The following is an 18,977-nucleotide window of genomic DNA, read 5'->3' as shown; positions in this document are numbered from 1 at the left end:
AGCCTGACTGGTGATCCTCTTCATTTCATTTAGGTATCAGATGCTTAAGGAGTGAAAAAAAGCAATTTCAGACAGTCATGCTTTATGCACATGTATTGTAAATGGTGGTCGTGGCATGGAAAGTCGATTGTCAAGGCATGGAGTATTGTGAGACTGGTAGGCCATCCCATATTCAGACCTCTCTTTCCTCACACTCTGTGAACTGCATGTCTGTTGCCTGCTTTCTTATGCACAGTGATTGCATTTTTTTTTTAATTAAGATTATCTTTTTCTTCTGTTTTGTAATCCATGGTATATGCACAGACACATGTATCAGTGAGTGTCAGGCGTTGTGTATGGGGCTTCGTGAAGCAGATGTCTCTGATATAAATACATCACAGCATTTAGTATCCTCCACACTGTGCTTTATACCATGTTATGTTCTGAATAACATGGAAGGTGATGTCTCTTAATGTGTCTGGTTACTTTCCATTTGAACGATCAGAAGAATATGCCATGTCTAGTACAGAGCTGTGCCCAGTTTAAAAGACGTGACATATCCATCCATTATCAATAGATACCTTCCTAATAAAAGACGTGACATACGCATCCATTATCAACAGATACCTTCCTAATCCCCAAAGGGAAACTCTTGGGTTTATATACACTGTGTCATATGACCTGATAAGTTCAAATCCAAAAAGCTGTTTTTGAAATAGGCACAGGAGGCTGCCTTGGCTATCCAGAAGTACAGGAGTCCCTCCTGAGTATAATATTAATCCAAACAGAGTATAATATTAATCCAAACGGAGTATAATATTAATCCAAACGGAGTATAATATTAATGCAAACAGAATATTAATCCAAAACTGAAATGGGAAATAAACAACAGTGTTGCAACTTTGATGTCATTTGGTACCTCGTCACATGAACACGGTGGCACAAAACACTGTGTTTGAGAGAGAGAGGGAGGGAGAAGGAGAAAGAGAGACAGAGAGAGAGGGAGAGAGAGAGAGAGAGAGAGAGAGAGAGAGAGAGAGGGAGGGAGAGGGAGAAAGAGAGACAGAGAGAAAGAGGGAGAGAGAGAGAGTGAATGGGCTTCTGTTGCCTTGGTGTTGCCACCTGCATACCAATAAGGAAACAACCCACATTTATTATGTCAAATAAGAGACCTAAAACAAACATGACGAGTGGTCTACACTGACCTGTATGGCCAACCTGGGATGTGTGTCAGACTAGTATCGCTGACCACTGCTCCATCTCAGTTCGGTAGAAATCAATTAGCCATTGAAAGCGTAGTGTACTGTAAACTGTAAACAAATCTATAATGGATGTTCTTCCTCTGACCACAGGACAGATTGAGATAAAAAAAAATGACCACAGATCCTCACTTTATGCACGTCCAGGATACTGGGGCATTCTAAGTCAAGCAATGATCTATCTACATATGTATACAATTGTGTTCTTTTTTAAATGTATATATTCATATAATATAAACACAAATATAGATTTTGTATTTCATTTTCTGAACCATTACATGAAATGTACTGCAGAAAAACAATTACAAATAATAAGAAAATAATAAACAAAATACTTCTGCAAAATATGGAATTTGTGTCTCTGTCCATGGGTTCTGTATTGTTTTGGGGCGTGTGGAATTAAATGTGCAGTACAACAGTCTCTCCTCCTGGCTAATGTAGGGTAGAAAAAGGTGCTCGTGGTGAAGGTAATTAGAATGCGTCGCCGGGTTGCTTTGAAGTAAGGGCCAACTGTGCTGTCCACTCCATAGAAATAGCAGGCAATTTTCTCTTTTCTTCGAGAGGAGATGATGATGATATTGCATGTGCGTGCATGTGTGGGTGTGCTTGTGTGCCTGTGTGCGTGCGTGTGCGTGTGCGTGTGCGTGTGCGTGCGTACGTGTGTGTGTGTGTGTGTGTGTGTGCATGCGTACGTGTGTGTGTGTGTGTGTGTGTGTGTGTGTGTGTGTGTGTGTGTGTGTGTGTGTGTGTTTGGGGTTTTGTGGGATAAGGAGAGAGAAAAGAGTCAGCACTTGAAACTATAGCAGAGCTCCCCTCACAAAGCCGCATGTGAGAAGCAGGGTAGCAAGTCCGTGGCGTGAGGCTATCCGTGTACCTGCAGAAGAAAGGCACAAGACACAGTCTTTACTTGCTTCAGACACATTTCAGCAATATTACATTTCCCTGGGCTGATATGACATGTAAAAAGCAAACTTCCCTCCAGTGCTCTCCCCAGTGTGTCAATATGTTCAGTATGACAAATGAGAGTTCATTCTTCAGGATGTTTACATGACAAAGCTACACGCTACATTATTTATTTGTGTTGTGCAAAGTCCTGGGCCTGTGCCCTGCATCCAAATAGGCCTGTTTTATTAAATCCCCAGTCAACCATCCCAACTTCTTCTTCTTCTTCCTCCCCCAGCACCCAGAGAAAGCCGGTGATATAATCGCCCCCTAAAGAAAAGAGAGGGAACTACCAACTCAACTGTCTTTGAACTACCATGAAATGGATTTACATGAGTCCCTGCCACTGCCCAAACTCATCAAAGGCCCGTTTGCACTGCAGGGGATGTCTTCCTCACACAGTCACTGCAGCCTTCTATCTATCTCTCTCTTTTCTTTCTCTCTTTCTCTCTCTAGCTCTCTCCTCTATCTCTCTCCTCTCTTTCTCTCTCTAGCTCTCTCCTCTATCTCTCTCCTCTCTTTCTCTCTCTAGCTCTCTCCTCTGTATCTCTCTCTTCCTCACACAGTCAAGGCAGCCTTCTATCTATCTCTCTCTTTTCTTTCTCTCTTTCTCTCTCTAGCTCTCTCCTCTCTTTCTCTCTCTTCCTCACACAGTCACTGTAGCCTTCTCTCTCTCTCTCTCTCTCTCTAGCTCTCTGCCTGTCTGTCGCTCTCTCTCCCTCACTCTCTTTCTCTACCTCTCTCACACTCTCGCTCTTTCTCTCTCTCTCCCCCTGTCTATCTCTCTCCCTTGCTCTCCCTCTCTCTCTTTCTATCTATCCCTAACTCTCTTTCTCTCTCTCCCTGTCTATCTCCCTCGTTCTCCCTCTCTTTCTCTCCCTAGCTCTCTCTCTCTCTCTCTCTCTCTCTCTCTCTCTCTCTCTCTCCTGTATATCTCTCCTTGTCTCTCTCTCTCCCTGTCTATCTCTCCCTCTCTCTCTCCCCTCTCTCTTTCTCTCCCTATCTATCTCTCCCTCCCTCTGTGTCTATGTCTTCCTGTGATGACTCCAACACAACAAGGCAGCCTTGTGCAAGTGCTGTGTAGCCGAGGACCGGAGGGACTCGTTTCTTGTTTTGATAAGAGATGGCGCGATCGCATGAAAAGCCACGACCAATCGAGGAAATACAAGCAAGCCAGGGGGAGCCAGCGGAGTACAAGCCAGGGAGAGCCCGTGGAACACAACCTGTTGAGAGTCTACCCATAGTCTATCAGAGTCTAGAGGGTGTAGAGCTGGAGGATCTGCAGTTTGTTTCCCTGCTGTTCCATACTGTATGTGACTGTATCAGTATCTTCCTGAAAGACCTTCAGACACTCAGCAGATCCTCCAGAGGGTCTCAAACATCAGTAAGACATGGAGACTCAAACATCAGTAAGACTTAGAGTCTCAAACATCAGTAAGAAATCAGTAAGACATGGAGTCTCAAACATCAAAAGACATGGAGGGCTATATCTTGCACTTTAACGCAATTGACTTCGCGCAAATCGCTTTGTGGGCGGATCTTGGGCACTGTCTCTATTTTACCGGAGGAATATTGACTGTTGCGCCCGACGCAAATCTAAAATGGGGTGGTTTGTAGCAGCTACATTACTCATGTGTGTGGTTTGGGCGTAACGTGCAATAAACCAATCAGAGCATCATCTCACATTCCCTTTAACAACAGGCACGCTTGTTCCATAGCAGATTGCTATTATGATGGCGGATTTGCAGGCACAACCAGGAACGGTTCACAGTGCTATAGTCAGTTGTGAACAGTTTGCTATTGATTTTTCCTCTTGACAAAATGTAATACAGAAATGTCACTTTCCGATGTTTTGGGATCACTCTCACTGAATCACGAGCTTATGAATGCATAGTGATATTTTTGCAATGTAATCTAACATTACCTCACTATAGACAATGCAGATCTGTCAGATAAGCTCTCCTCTCCCGTGCTGCTGCTGGGGCATTTGGGAATCGGCATGCAGTTTGTCTCATTAAGTCCTCTAATATTTCATAATTTATGTCATCAACACATCCGTGATTCGTGGAAATGTGATGTGTTTGCAACACAGGCGTCTAAGCAAGCGCTCCTGCAGGTGTAAGCTACGGCTGTACCTTACCAACAGGCAACTAGAAACACTTTCCAAGTTGACCTAACTTTCCAACTCTGCACAGTATCCCATTAACTGCATGACAGTGGGCTATTTACAATATTTATTTTATGTAAAGTAGAGTTTGTAAACACGTTATCATCAACTTAATGCACACACAACTTTTGTTTGAGCAGGAGAGAGAATAACAATGAATGGACGCAGCAACTACAGAAAGTGTAGCCAAGGCTACTTGCTGCTTTCTTTTACTGTCTATGGTTGCTGGTTAACAGCACATAATAAGCTTATTTAAGCGAATTCACAAACTCAAGACTATTCAAGGCCATCATGGATATAAAACGTTTTTTGAAAACAACAAAAGGATGGAGTACGGTGTTCATTTTAGGACATCCTCAGACTCAGGTGTCAAGACTCAGAAAAACATCTGTCATCTTCAGACAAAACTGCCTCAGCATCAGAAAGTCAGATTTCATCTGAGATTTTTTTCGTCTGACTGTTTTTTCTGACCGCGTTTTTTCTGAGACCTGATTTCCTGAGACCTGACTCCACTTTTTCTGAGATCTGACTCCTTTGAGATGTTTTTTGAGGCCGTTTGGTTTGAAGAAGTTTTATCTGAGGATGACAGAGGTTTTTCTGATGCTGAGGCAGTTTTGTCTGAAGATGACAGATGTTTTTCTGAGTCTGACACCTGAGTCTGTTTTTTCTGATGCTGAGGCAGTTTTGTCTGAAGATGACAGAGGTTTTTCTGACGCTGAGGCAGTTTTGTCTGAAGATGACAGATGTTTTTCTGAGTCTGAGGATGTCCTAAAATGAACACCGTAATGGAGGGAAAGTCAATAGCGCTGGTGTGCAAAATAGAGCCTGGAGTCTCAAACATCAGGAAGACATGGAGTCATAAACATCAGGAAGACATGAGTCTCAAACGTCAGACATGGAGTTTCAAACGTCAGACATGGAGTTTCAAACATCAGGAAGACAGGAGTCTTAAACGTCAGACATGGAGTTTCAAACGTCAGACATGGAGTCTCAAACGTCAGGAAGACATGAGTCTCAAACGTCAGACATGGAGTTTCAAATGTCAGACATGGAGTTTCATTGGCCACAGAACTAGTAGGGAACACAGGGGAAATGGGGAGCAGAGCAGTCACTTCCTCAACAAGGACAGAGTAAGTACATGGGAGATGAAATATTCACTAAAGCAGAGTGACATTTACTAGGGGTCTGCTGCGGTCCTCCCCATCACACTAAATATGGAGGTCTGTCTGGAGAGAGAGAGAGAAAGAGAGAGAGAGAGAGAAAGAGTGAGAATTGGGCAAGAGAGAGGAGAAAAAGAGAGAGGAGGCAGGTGCTGAGAGGGGGGGGGGCAGAAAGATACACTGAGGGAGAGAGAGGAGAGGGGTGAGTGAGAGACAAAGAGAGTGTGCAGAAGAGAGAGAGAGAGGGAGAGAGAGAGAGTGTGCAGAAGAGAGAGAGAGAGAGGGAGATAGAGAGAGAGAGAGAGAGAGAGTGTGCAGAAGAGAGAGAGAGAGAGAAAGAGAAAGTGTGCAGAAGAGAGAGAGAGAGAGAGTGAGAGAGAGGGAGAGAGAGAGAGGGAGAGAGTGTGCAGAAGAGAGAGAGAGAGAGGGAGATAGAGAGAGAACGACAGAAGCTCCTGACCCGGAGTTCCTGGCTGCCAGATCTCATTTGGCCCGGAGTGATCAAGCAAACAGAGGTGCCAGCGAGGGCAGGCAATCACGCCGCGCCCAAACATCCCTCCTCGCCGAGGATAATTAATCACGTCTGCAGGCCTCTGCTCTCCTCTCCTGTCCTGGCTCCCGAGGTGATGCACAAGAGCCTTAATCCTCTCCATGGTTACGGGAAAGAGAGAAATACTCCTTCAGTCACTCCTCACTAATAACGGTTAAGTACCGTATCTTAAAACCACCTGGACTTTTTCTCCGCACTGGCTAGCATTTAGCAGACAAACCTTTTTTGCAAGCCGTGCTTCTATGTGTCCTAATCCTCTGCATTTGTTGAGTGTTTGAGGGAGCTGACCGCTTGGGAGTTCTTCCTTTGCTATAGATTAGCCCCTTACCGCCTCCCAGGTTCCCGGAACTTTCTTTTTCCAGCGTGAGCCAGCGATGACAGTTCACAGTCACTGGGGCGCATCGACCTCACGCTACATACAATATTCAGCCGCAGGCTCCACACACACACATGCCCCGCTCCACACACACACATGCCCCGCTCCACACACACACATGCCCCACTCCACACACACACATGCCCGCCGCTGCTCCACACACACACACATGTCTGCCGCTGCTCCACGTGACGGATGAGATGTGAAGGCCTCGTGTTTTATATTCTTTTCTTTTTTTCACACGTCCACCCGAGGGAGTGGCTTCTGTAGAGATGCCATCTCTCTCTTTCTCTCTTCTCCCTCTCTCTTTCTTCTTTCTCTCTTCTCTCTCTTTCTCTCTCTCTGTCTCTCACATTCAAATTCAAAGAGGCATGACTGGCATAGATTCTGCATATGTGTCACTCTATTCAGAGTATGGTGTTAGTCGTTAGGCATTAGTGTATAAGGCCATGCTTATAAGAATGAATATATATATCTTCCCTTCCTTTCTTTTTTCTTCTTTTCTACCACAAGTGTGTGCGTGTCTGTGAGTGTGTGTGTGTGTGAGTGTGTGTGTGTGTGTGTGTGTGTGTGTGTGTGTGTGTGTGTGAGTGTATATGTGTGTGTGTGTGTGTGTGTGTGTGTGTAAGACAGAGAGCCTGCATGGCAGAGACGCCCGGTGCCCCCACTCAGCAGGAGGAAGCTGAGGATAAGATGATCTGTGGCGGCCATGTTGGAGTAATGCTCCTCGGCCACGTCGGCCATGTTGGAGTAATGCTCCTCGGCCATGTTGGAGTAATGCTCCTCGGCCATAATGCTCCGCGGCCATGTTGGAGTAATGCTCCTCGGCCACGTCGGCCATGTCGGCCATGTTGGAGTAATGCTCCTCGGCCATGTTGGAGTAATGCTCCTTGGCCATGTCGGCCATGTCGGCCATGTTGGAGTAATGCTCCTCGGCCATGTTGGAGTAATGCTCCTCGGCCATGTTGGAGTAATGCTCCTCGGCCACGTCGGCCATGTTGGAGTAATGCTCCTCGGCCATGTTGGAGTAATGCTCCTCGGCCATGTTGGAGTAATGCTCCTCGGCCATGTCGGCCATGTTGGAGTAATGCTCCTCGGCCGCCAGCCCCACCAGACTGTCCTTCCAGCTGGAAGGGACACGATGGGAACCGACTACAGCGCTTCTGATGACGCTGGTCATTTCACAGCCGGATCGCCAGGGTAGGAAGGCATTAGAGTACATGTGAAATGCCTGGAGGAACAGCCATTCACTGATATATGAACACTTTCCCCCAAATTCACGAGAAACCGCTCAGGGAATGTATACTGGGGGTGGGCAAATTTCACCTGCGTCTAGGAGGCGAGGCACGGCCAGGACTCGTGTTGCCACATCAAACACCTCGAAGCTCTCTGCTGCTGCTGCCCGGCCTGTTTCTGGGACCCTGCCCAGTGCACAACACAGCTGCTATCACGCCATAGCACATCTTTTCTCCACAAGTGCTGTGAGTTCACCTGAAGGCACATTTAGCTAGCTCTGATTAATTGTGCTGGGAAATTGAAATCGCATTCGCAACCATAATGATCTAGGCAGCGTAGATACACTGTGCTAACAATGTCATGTATCATGCAACATTAACTGGTGTTTCTGTCAATACTCAGCCCTGGCCTGGACAGGGTTTTACGGCTTATCAGCGGATGAATAGTGAGCTGGTCTTGACTCAGTATATTTGGAGGTATACAGGCCATTATAAAGTGTGAAATCAATATTGTGAAATCATTTGATAATAAAACCCCTGTTCACAAACACATTTTATTGGTGTTAATGCTCCTAATTTATGAAAATGGGGGTTATTGTGAAAATGAGCTGTCCTCCTATCGTATAGGAAGATAATTCTTAATTTAAGTATCAAGCTGAGCACAATTACAGCACTGTAAACCAGAGAAGCTGGATGGACACAAATGAAGCGTTTATTAACTTGTTGTTTATTAACTTGTTTATTATCTTGTTGTTGTGTTTTGCTGTCATGCTGATATCCACCTACAGATGACATTCAGTCATGTAACTATAGGTTCCATTTAAAAAGATCTTAGATTTGATCATTTAGATGTAATTTAAGGAATCATCTTCGGAATTATTAATTGAATTATTATTGCATGCAAATTATGCCAAATACCATATGGACAGTAAGTCTACTAAGGAGCATTGGCTACTAATTACAGTAAAAGACCCGTGTATAAGATGATGTGTACGACTAATTACAGTAAAAGACCCATGTATAAGATGATGTGTAAGACTAATTACAGTAAAAGACCCGTGTATAAGATGATGTGTAAGACTATATGTACTCCCTCTCTCACTCATTACACAGTCACAGCAGGCTCTCATAACTGATCTGTCTGTACATACAAACAACACACTATCATTTCCTTCTGAAACATAAAATGTGGAAAAAGTGAACCGCTGTGAATACTTTCCGTATGTACTGTATAATACAGGTTTTTCATCTGAACTGCAACAGGCCCGTACAGTGTGTCTACTGCAGCACCTTCTCTGTCACTACATGACACACCCTAGCATTATGATGACAGCTACATGACACACCCTAGCATTGTGATCACAGCTACATGACACACCCTAGCATTGTGATCACAGCTACATGACACACCCTAGCTTTGTGATGCACTACATGACACACCCTAGCATTATGATCACAGCTACATGACACCCTAGCATTGTGATGCACTACATGACACACACTAGCATTGTGATCACAGCTACATGACACACCCTAGCATTATGATCACAGCTACATGACACACACTAGCATTGTGATGCACTACGTGACACACCCTAGCATTGTGATGCACTACATGACACACACTAGCATTGTGATCACAGCTACATGACACACACTAGCATTATGATCACAGCTACATGACACACCCTAGCATTATGATCACAGCTACATGACACACACTAGCATTGTGATGCACTACATGACACACCCTAGCATTGTGATCCACTACATGACACACACTAGCATTGTAATCACAGCTACATGTCGCTCTCTTTAATAAGGCGTTGACAAAAGAGGCTTGTCAAAACCGATCACTTGTTTCCCCCAAGCAATTGAATGCTAATGTCTTTATGTCAAACTGTCTGTAAGTTCAAACAAGATGTTGGAAATACCTCACTAGACTGAACCTATACAAACACCTAATCAAAAAACATGACCTCGTACTTGTTGTTGTTGTTGTTGTTGTTGTTGTCGTAAGCCCAAAAGGAAAAAAAAAAAAAAAAAACAACCAACCCGACTATGGTGACTAATGCAACCTGTCATAAGCATCAAAGCACACCCTCTTCACTGTGAAGTGCAGCCAGCTGCAAGACAATATGAACGAGCTGAATCACTGTGAATCACTGTGTCTAGAAAACACAGTGGGCGCAGATGACACACACACACACACGCACACTCACACACACACTTCCTCCACCCGATCGTCTTCGGCACAGAAATGCACCATAACTCATCAGGGAAACTGTGTGGGCACGATAAACAGTTATCTGCAAAATATTGTGGCACACAGACGGCTGGTTTCCCTGGGAACTGTCCTCACTTGTAACTTCAAAGTGTGCTGTGGCCACAAGGCAAACACAAGCGTTTACCGCCTCGCTCGGCTCTTGCATTGTGATGATTCTGTAGCGCGCTGGATAAACATGGCTAACGGAGGTGGGCAGTGGGATTTATACGGTACACTGCGCAGGACAATCCACACAGTGCAGCTATCAGCAGAAAAGCCACAGCAGCTGGAATAGCATTCTTTTTCTCCTCATGCAAACTGCTAAAGACTGGAACACTTTTTTGTTTAGTGTTTCTAGTTGTGCTCCGAATGATATTGCAAGCTGGACATATGTCCTCCCTGGTCTCTGCCAGCCTGACTCACTGAGAAGTCTAGGCACACCCATATCATCCAGTTCCTCCATAAGCAACACAGCCAATCGGTGGCTGTGGAAGAGAAGCTCAGGCTCAGGGATTGGGCCTCCAGGATGTCAGTCAAACATGAACGTTCGAGTAACTGGGTGGCTGGACTGGAAGGCCTTGCTCATAATTGCTTGCGGACTAAACACACTGAAAGCTGCGTCACTCAGACCCTAGTGGACTATTGCGCACTAGCAGAAAATAACTTTGGCCTAGTCGGAGAAGGCATAGAGGCATCTCCCCAAATAGCACTTGCATTATTCACATGTCTTGTGTCATGTTGATTTTAAAAGGTCTTCACTCTCATCAGTGCATAATGGATCCTTTCAAAATATTCTGAATTCCATTTGAATATTTTCACTGGTCTGCCGATGCCAAGTTAACTCTTGTCCCTCAAAATAGCTGTAGACACAAGTTGTGTAAAAAAAACAGAATCCCTTCAAAAACCACTGAATAACTACTCACAAACAAATAAACAAGCTTGCTGAGGGAAAACTGATTCAAACAAACAAGAGTGTCAGAAATAAATGCTGAGCTGGACTGAAATAAAGTCTGTCTCAACACGGCGCTCACCTGAACCTGGGTAAAGTCTGTCTCAAAGGGGCGCTCACCTGAGCCTGGGTAAAGTCTGTCTGAAAGGGGCGCTCACCTGAGCCTGGGTAAAGTCTGTCTCAACACGGTGCCTATCTGCACCTGGGTAAAGTCTGTCTGAAAGGGGCGCTCACCTGAGCCTGGGTAAAGTCTGTCTCAAAGGGGCGCTCACCTGAGCCTGGGTTGTGGTGGATCGTTTTGGACGAGGACATCTGGGAGGTGGAGCTGGAGGCGCGCTGGTCAGCGCTCATACCGCTGTCCTGTCCGGCCATCGCGCCACTCTTACGGGGCTTCTTGTCCGTCAGGTGCAGCGGGGACGTCTTGCTGGGTGGCCGAGGCCGCGTCGTGGCATTGACCTGCAGGTAGCCCTGCACCTTGTATTCCCGCAGCTCCCCGTAGTTGGCGTCAATGACGCGGCACTCGTACAGGCCCTCGTCACTCTTGTCCACCCGGAATCTCTGGAGCTGGTGGGAGATGTCGTTCCCCTGCACTTTCACTGTCTGTGGACGCAGCAAAACAGAGCCTCTTCATATGGTCTGTGCACTTGTGTGAATGTGTGTGTGTGTGTGTGTGTGTCTCGCTTTGTGTCTCTGTTTGTCTCTGTGTGTGTGTGTGTGTGTGTGTGTGTCTGTGTGTGTGTGTGTGTGTGTGTGTCTCTGTGTGAGTTTTTTTGTGAATTGCGTCCAAGCAAGCATTCCAAGCAAGCTAGATTGCACTGAACTTTTAAATGCCTTTACTGTAAGGTATGCGAATGGACTTACACTTATCTTGGTTCCTTCATCATCTGGGTCAACTTCCGGTATGATGTCCATCTAAAAGACAAGACAAGAGCCTCTTTGGTACACCAGTAAATTAGCACAATCCAAACATCTGTTTTGAGACACTTTCTCAAACAATATTGCTGTGATATTTTGTGCTTGTAAAAATGCTTGGCAAGCATATAGATGAATTTACGCTAAAATCTCTTAACAATAACCAATGCAGACAAAAACCGTTTTACTGTGTAGCCCAGAGACACAGAAGGGGAGAGAGAAAGAGAGAGAGAAGGAGGGAAAGAGAGAGGAAGAGGGAGAGAAAGAGAGAGAGAGGGAGGGAAAGAGAGAGGAAGAGGGAGAGAAAGAGAGAGAGAGAGATGTAGACACAACAAGGCAATATTTCATGTTAAACACGCTAAGAAAGCGCTAAGAAAAGATTAGGCTTTTAAACAACCACTTATGTAAATGGGGACGAGACTTTTCATTGCCTCATTCAAAGCATCCAATTAGACAACATGCAGCAAATAAACGCTAAAAAGTCGAGCACAGCAAACAACAAGATGGGGCTACCCACATCTACGCACCGTGGCCCCGCTCATCAGCGCAATATCAAACACAGCACTCAGAGCCAATATCATAAAGAAGGCATTGATTTTAGCGGACATGATTTATTTATTCACTGCTGATTGCCAAATGGGCTCAGTGCCCGGTCCAGACTTGCTGACTATGGGATGGCATGGTGTGTGTGATGGAATGAGAGAGATGGCATTGCCTTAGGGTTTGCCTGTGTGTGAAACAGACACAACGGCTGTAGTGTGGAACAGACGGATGGGCCACGTGCGCGAAGACGCAAGTCGGAGAGGAGTTCAGACGGCATTTCTCCAGCGCTCACGAGGACAGAACAGCCCGGGAAGCACTCCAGAGATTCCATGGGGGGAAATGCGGCTGCGTATGGCATAACATATGGGGTGGGTCCCACGCGGGTAAAGTCTGCGCAGCCTAATATTGCCTTAATCCCCAAGCAAGTCCGACATGGGAATTGTAATGCAGTTATCTCTTTATACGACTCATACTGTAGTTTTTTGTCCACATGAAAAAGAAATGACAAAAGGGTAAGGCATCTTCGAATGGGGAAAAGAGGTTGCACGTCAAGCTCTTTGGAAAAGCATCCAGTCGACACCACTGCCCAAATATTGGAGTTTCTTTCTGAATTTTATCTCAATGAAGTGTTGCTTCATTAGAGCATCCCCCGAAGCTTGTACATTCCCTAGTTGGCTTTAACATCATAAGCTGTTTTACAACCACTGATAGCTCAGAGCAGGCTTTACATCGGTAGGGCCAAGAAATGCCCAAGCAGTCTTTAAATTCATTTTATTTCCTCTTTCAAGACCAAGTTGAAGTTTTGAAGACCCATGGATGTTTTCGGATTGATTGCGAGCGCCGGTTGAATATGCGCCTCGATGGCGTCTGATTTATTATTCCGTCAGTCAGTCTTGTTTTGCGGCAGCTGTCCTTTCAGAAAGGGCAATCTATTCGTCCCTGACAATCAAAACGGACCCGCCTCGCCTGTTAACACATCACACACAGCGTAAGATTGGGCCGTCGAGGACATGCAGCCAGACAGCATCAGAGCTCTCTCTATCGAGGGGGTGGGGGTGGGATGTTTTTCTCATTTTACAAATGATAATGGCTCCTGATAATAGAGAGGAGAATTTGTTGTTGTTTTTTTTTACCCTTGAACTCAGAATAAGTCAAGCGCAATCACTGGCCGTCATTCGCATTCATGACACAGTGCTCTGGTGTAGCTTGGTCAAAACACATGTTTTGGATACGGTTGGATTAGTTAAATTGACCTCTCTCTCATTCAACTAACACAATGTCACAGCAGATGTGTCAAGTCAGAAGTGTTTGTGATCGATTAATATATTAATATGACTTTTAATGGTCAATTTCATGACAGCTTCCCTGATGCCTGATACTATGATAGCAGCCAAAACAGACTGCCACAACTTTATAAGAGGTGTCAGGACAAGAATGGAAAAGCACAACACTGTTTCAGGATTACACAGAGACTGTCATGAGAGAAAAACTCAACAAACTGGAACAAATTCCACACATGACATGAACCTGAGAGAAAATCAAGAGACTCATCTCTCTTTTGTCTGCTCCTTGCCAGACATCCTGTTGGTCCAAGCATACTGAATTCAGTCCAAGCTCATTAGGTTGCTTAGTGTGTGTTATTCTTAGTCCATTCACATGCCACACACACACACACACACACATACAGCAGACCAGAGAAGCAGGGAGCTCTTTGCTCTCTACCCAGTGCAAACACAATTAACTTAATTGTGACCTAATGAATTTCCAATTGATGTCCCGAATCTTGGCAATCAACAGGCCTTTCTATTGGCAGCCCCCGGCTAGCTCTCTGCCCTGTGCTAACAGTGGCCATACAGTGATCAGGAAAACGTCTTAATTAAATAAACTCCCAAGTCTGCATTAGCCCAATGATCTATCTATCTATCTATCTACCTATCTATCTATCTATCTACCTATCTATCTATCTATCTGTCTGCTCTCTCTCTCTCTACCCAGGGATGGATTACTGCACGGGCCTACCGGGCCCAGGCCCTGAAGTCAGGAGGCCCTGAAGCCCAAGCCTTTGCATGGAATCATTGCCTCAATATCAACAAATCAGGATGTAGGCTATGAATCTGATTGAATTTACAGTAGTATTGGCCATCCCCAAAATGCACCAGAATACAGGAAATTACATCAAACAAATGAAAAAAAAAAAATGCTTCCCCCAATTTGAAAACTACAGTAAAGTTACAAATTGCTGTAGTTAGGGGAGTAAGTGAGTACAAGACACTGAATATGTACGTTTCACAGTTTTACTGTATATGCTCTTTGCAATTCTACAGCATTGTGACAGAATTTGATAACAATTTTGTATGTAATGACTCAAGCAATGAAATGAAGACTATTAGTTTTATTGGGAACGACTATTCAGCATCCATAAGTATAGTTCATTTTGACTGACATGACAAAGCAACTGATACATGTTCAAAAGCATTTGCAATTTGTTCAGAGGAAGAAGAAATTGCTACTATGATGTGCACAAATGACTAAATGTTGTGGAGGTTGAACTAATAGTTATGAGAATTTTCATTCTGATCTGAGAAAAGTACCAAAGCGACTGAGAAAAACTGTAATACATCTGGGCCCAGGGGCCCTAAAGTTCATAATCCGTCCATGTCTCTATCTGTCTGTCTGTCTGTTTGTTTACTGTCTGTCTGTCTGTCTGTCTCTCTCTGTCAATCTAACTGATGTGTATCTCAGTCCTGTAAGATTCATCCGTCTGCCTGGCTAGCCGTCTATTTGTTGGTTTGTTTATAGGTTTGTTTACAGTATCTTTCTTATTGTGCTTCCTCACTCCTGAGCAGATGGGTGGCAAGACACAGTGACATAACCTGCCCCTATTGGTCTCTCATTGTCGTCGCTCATTGGCTGTGCACCTCTTCCATAACCTGCCCCTATTGGTCTCTCATTGTCGTCGCTCATTGGCTGTGCACCTCTGCCCGGTGGGCCAGCTTTCTCTCAGCGGCGCTGGTGATCAAGGCTTTTGATTCGTCGGACACCCCGCCACTACACCCCCCACCCTCCATTAGAGCTGAAAAGCTCGGCTTTGACACCACATCATTCCTCACGCCGACTGAAATTGACTTCTTGTAAAATGTGTCCTGCAATTATTGTGCATAATGCAGCCGGCTGTGGGGTCTCGCATACCAAATTACTGTCTGGGGAGAAGAATGCCGTCATTTCTATTGAAATATAGGCATGTCTTTGAGTGGCTGTGACCGGGTCACCCAATTCATTATGATTGAGCCTGGTCTGTGGATGGGAAGAGACCCTCATGAACCTGGTGAATACCACCTATTGGAGTGCAGCAGAATAGCAGGCATATATATTTTGATAGCAGGCATATATATTTTGAATGGAAAACATTCCAGAAAGTGTTGACAGTAAGTCATATGCGAGAGCAATTGACATGCAGATAGGATCATGTGCTTAAATCTATAATATAGCCTACATGACTATAGACATACAGCCACCCACCCACACACCCACATAAACACAGACACACAAAGTTATTTCTATACACTCAACTGTCGATATGAAGCTACACCGAGTTCACTGTGTTACTCTTTTTCAGATGTTTTTCAGAGCTATTTGAAGAGCAATGGTAGAACTCCGAAAAAAATGAAAACACACATCTACAGAGCTCAAGCCACTGCAGGCCACAGGAGCCACTGAGTGCATGTTGGAGTGCAGAGAGACACCGTTTCCAATATCTCTGTCTCGTCATCAGGTACGTGTTTATTCCTAGCACTTTGTGAGGCTATGCAGCTCTAACACCTAACACACCTTAGCTGTCCAGGTGAAGTGGAGATATCTTGGCCCACGCGTGTGTGAACAGGCTGACTAGAGAGGCTGATGACTGTAAGGCCTACTGTGTGTTATCCGGAACTGCACGTTTACTGGGAATGTAAGAGTTAAAGAAAATTAACATTTACAGAGAAATCTTCTAGTGAGAGCCATCACAGAACTACAAAAAACTCTTTCTGTTCCATATAACTATAAACCAAGCAACAGTGAGATTTGGTAATGAAGCGAATATGTGTGAGGATATCATAGCAGAGCACACCTGACCTCATGTACTGGGCTTGCTTACAAACAAACACCTACAAGTGGAAACTAGGTCTCATTGATTAAGTCTTGTTATTGGATAGATTAGCAAATAAATAAATACCACTCAGATGCCTGGAAACTTTTCCTGGCTCTGCTTACAGAGGTGATTTATAGTGCAGGCCTCTGCAGCAGAAAACAACACAAGCAGGTCAGCGTGGCTCCAAGGGGATGCTATGAGACTTAGATCCAGGAGACGTGGGTTTGTTACGGGCATCGGGACACTCAACACACAAAGGGTCCAATTAAACTGGCTTGCTGAGCTCTGGGGGGGGGGGGCGGGGGGGCTAACGGAGGAGTTGTGTGAACAAAGCAAGGTGGATCTCACTTATTGAATGCCATGAATCAGAGAGCATTAGAAATAAATCAGATCCATTAGAAATTCAAAACATTTGTAAAAAAAATCTAAAACACAAAGCAAATTAGTAATTACCCTTTTGTAAAACCAAATTCCACAGCATGGACAATGAAGTCTGCACACCCGTAACATGTTCTCTATTCACCTTCTTTTTAAACAGTCAATTTAAATTTGAAAGAGAGCTAGAGAGAGAGAGAGAGAGAGAAAGAGAGCGAGAGAGAGAGAGGGAGAGAGAGAGAGAAAGAGAGAGAGAGAGAGAGAGAGAGCGAGAGAGAGAGAGAGAGAGAGAGATATGCATGTGCAAACTGTGCTGCTCTGAAAAGCTTGAATAAAAAAATGGTTAGAGATGAGGCAGGGTGAACAACATACCTGTCAACATTTAGCTTTCCAAAAACGGGAGATTTTTTTTTTTCGGGGGGGGGGGCAGTATTTATACCGGATCAGTGTTTGCATATTTAATACGTTTCATACACGTGTTTCAACACTGCATTTCGGTCGTTGCTTTTACCTTACCATTACCTTACACATGCCAGTTATGTATCCACCAGCTGCCTGCCTGCAGCTTACTTCTAAAACGTCAAAGCTGCTTGCTGTCAGATTTGGTTCCGAGGACACAAGTTCAGTGTATCAACAACACTCAATAACAGTTTATGTGATATGTGTTAATCAATTAAATTCCCAACAATTTCACAACAGCTAGTTCTGGAGTAGGCCATTCAACCAGCCCGCTTGCTTACGACGAGACTCAGGCTGCGCAGTCGGCACCCGCTTCCTTATTTGGGTTTTGGGTTGCCAGGTTTTAGCCTATGACAAAATGGTTGAAATTTAAACTAAGGGATCGTATATGTGTAGGGTGTATTTCATACACAATCTGGCAACCTGGGAGATGTCAGACTAATATAAAAAATGCATGGATCAATGATTTTAAAATGAAGTTTGATGGCCATGCAAATTACAGGAGTTTTCTGGGAGAAATAACAAAACGGGAAGGTGCCGGGAGATGACCTTGAAATACGGGAGAACCCGGGAAAAACGGTAGTGTTGACAGGTATGGTGAACAACCTTCACACACCTCAACGCAATACAGGCCAAGAACACTTGAAGTGCTGGCAGAAAGACTGCTTAACAAATTAACCCCACGCTTCGGCAGCATGGGCTACAGACACGGACGCTTGACAAAGAGGGCTCCGGCAGAACAGGAGAAGAGCAGGAGGCCCAGCAGTCCTACAGGGAGGAGTCACACATGGACCATCTTCGATTAGCATGAAAACATATCCCAGAGAACGGACGACCTCGGTACACATTTGTTATTAACCCCTAGGTTAATTTTGCGCCGGAATTGTCCTTTAATGCTTTGACAGCATTTCAGCAATGCAATGGCTCCAAAAAAATGAAAAGGTTCATTTTTAAAGCCATTATCAGGACCATTTGTCCATTTGGAGAATGGACATCAATGCATTACTATTCACTACTGTTCACTGTCAGGGTGCCAGTGAACTCCTGTACACTATCACAAGGCAGCCAAAAGCCTTTGATGCTCCATGTCATTATCAAGGTCACATCACTTAACAACTTTGATGGACGCGGTTCAATCAGCATATGATTCTCTCTTGCTGATTTAGGACAGCAAGAGAGAATCAAATTTGTATGGACCATGCTTGCTACTGTACATGACAGGGTATTTCAGGGCCTTAAGTGACATCAAAGTGATTCGCAGCACAAAAGTGCATACTCTCCCCTCGAGTGCTTGAGTTGAAATGAGTATCATCTAAAAGGCAACATAGCATAGCACTCTGGGGGGCTGTACCATTATATCCTTTTGACTGGGAGAAAAAATGCATTATTGAAATCGCAAGCTCCCTTTGATTTTAAGGACATTGCATTTGTGCTGCTATTGGGGAATTAGGAAAGAGAACAAAACAAGATCAAGGTATAGCCCAGACCAAAGAGTACTGGGTAACGATGTTAATGTATAGCCCAGACCCAAGAGTACTGGGTAACGATGTTAATGTATAGCCCAGGCTTAGATTTGTGAACATATAATGAATAATTTAATGAACAGTTGCAAAATTATGAAAATAGGTAAAATGTTTTTGTTGGATGTAAGGAATTAAAGGTCATATAACCGACTG

At 44.6% G+C, this 18,977-nt stretch overlaps 1 protein-coding gene across 1 annotated transcript in view; it reads right to left on the bottom strand.

The window, feature by feature from the left end:
- Window positions 1-1,952: 1,952 nt before the first annotated feature.
- vstm2a (V-set and transmembrane domain containing 2A) overlaps window positions 1,953-18,977 on the bottom strand; it is a 31,225-nt gene continuing 14,200 nt past the window's right edge. The window contains exons 3-5 of the mRNA XM_042067235.1: window positions 11,745-11,795; window positions 11,156-11,483; window positions 1,953-2,112 (exon numbers count right to left, since the gene is read on the bottom strand). Coding sequence (XP_041923169.1) covers window positions 2,036-2,112; window positions 11,156-11,483; window positions 11,745-11,795 — 456 coding nt within the window. The 3' untranslated portion in view covers window positions 1,953-2,035. The remainder of the gene's footprint in view (window positions 2,113-11,155; window positions 11,484-11,744; window positions 11,796-18,977) is intronic.

The sequence above is a fragment of the Alosa sapidissima genome, chromosome 17, assembly GCF_018492685.1.
Source record: "Alosa sapidissima isolate fAloSap1 chromosome 17, fAloSap1.pri, whole genome shotgun sequence".
NCBI lineage: Eukaryota > Metazoa > Chordata > Actinopteri > Clupeiformes > Clupeidae > Alosa > Alosa sapidissima.
Note: the sequence above shows the minus strand (reverse complement) of the source record. Positions and strands in the feature narration are given on the sequence as shown.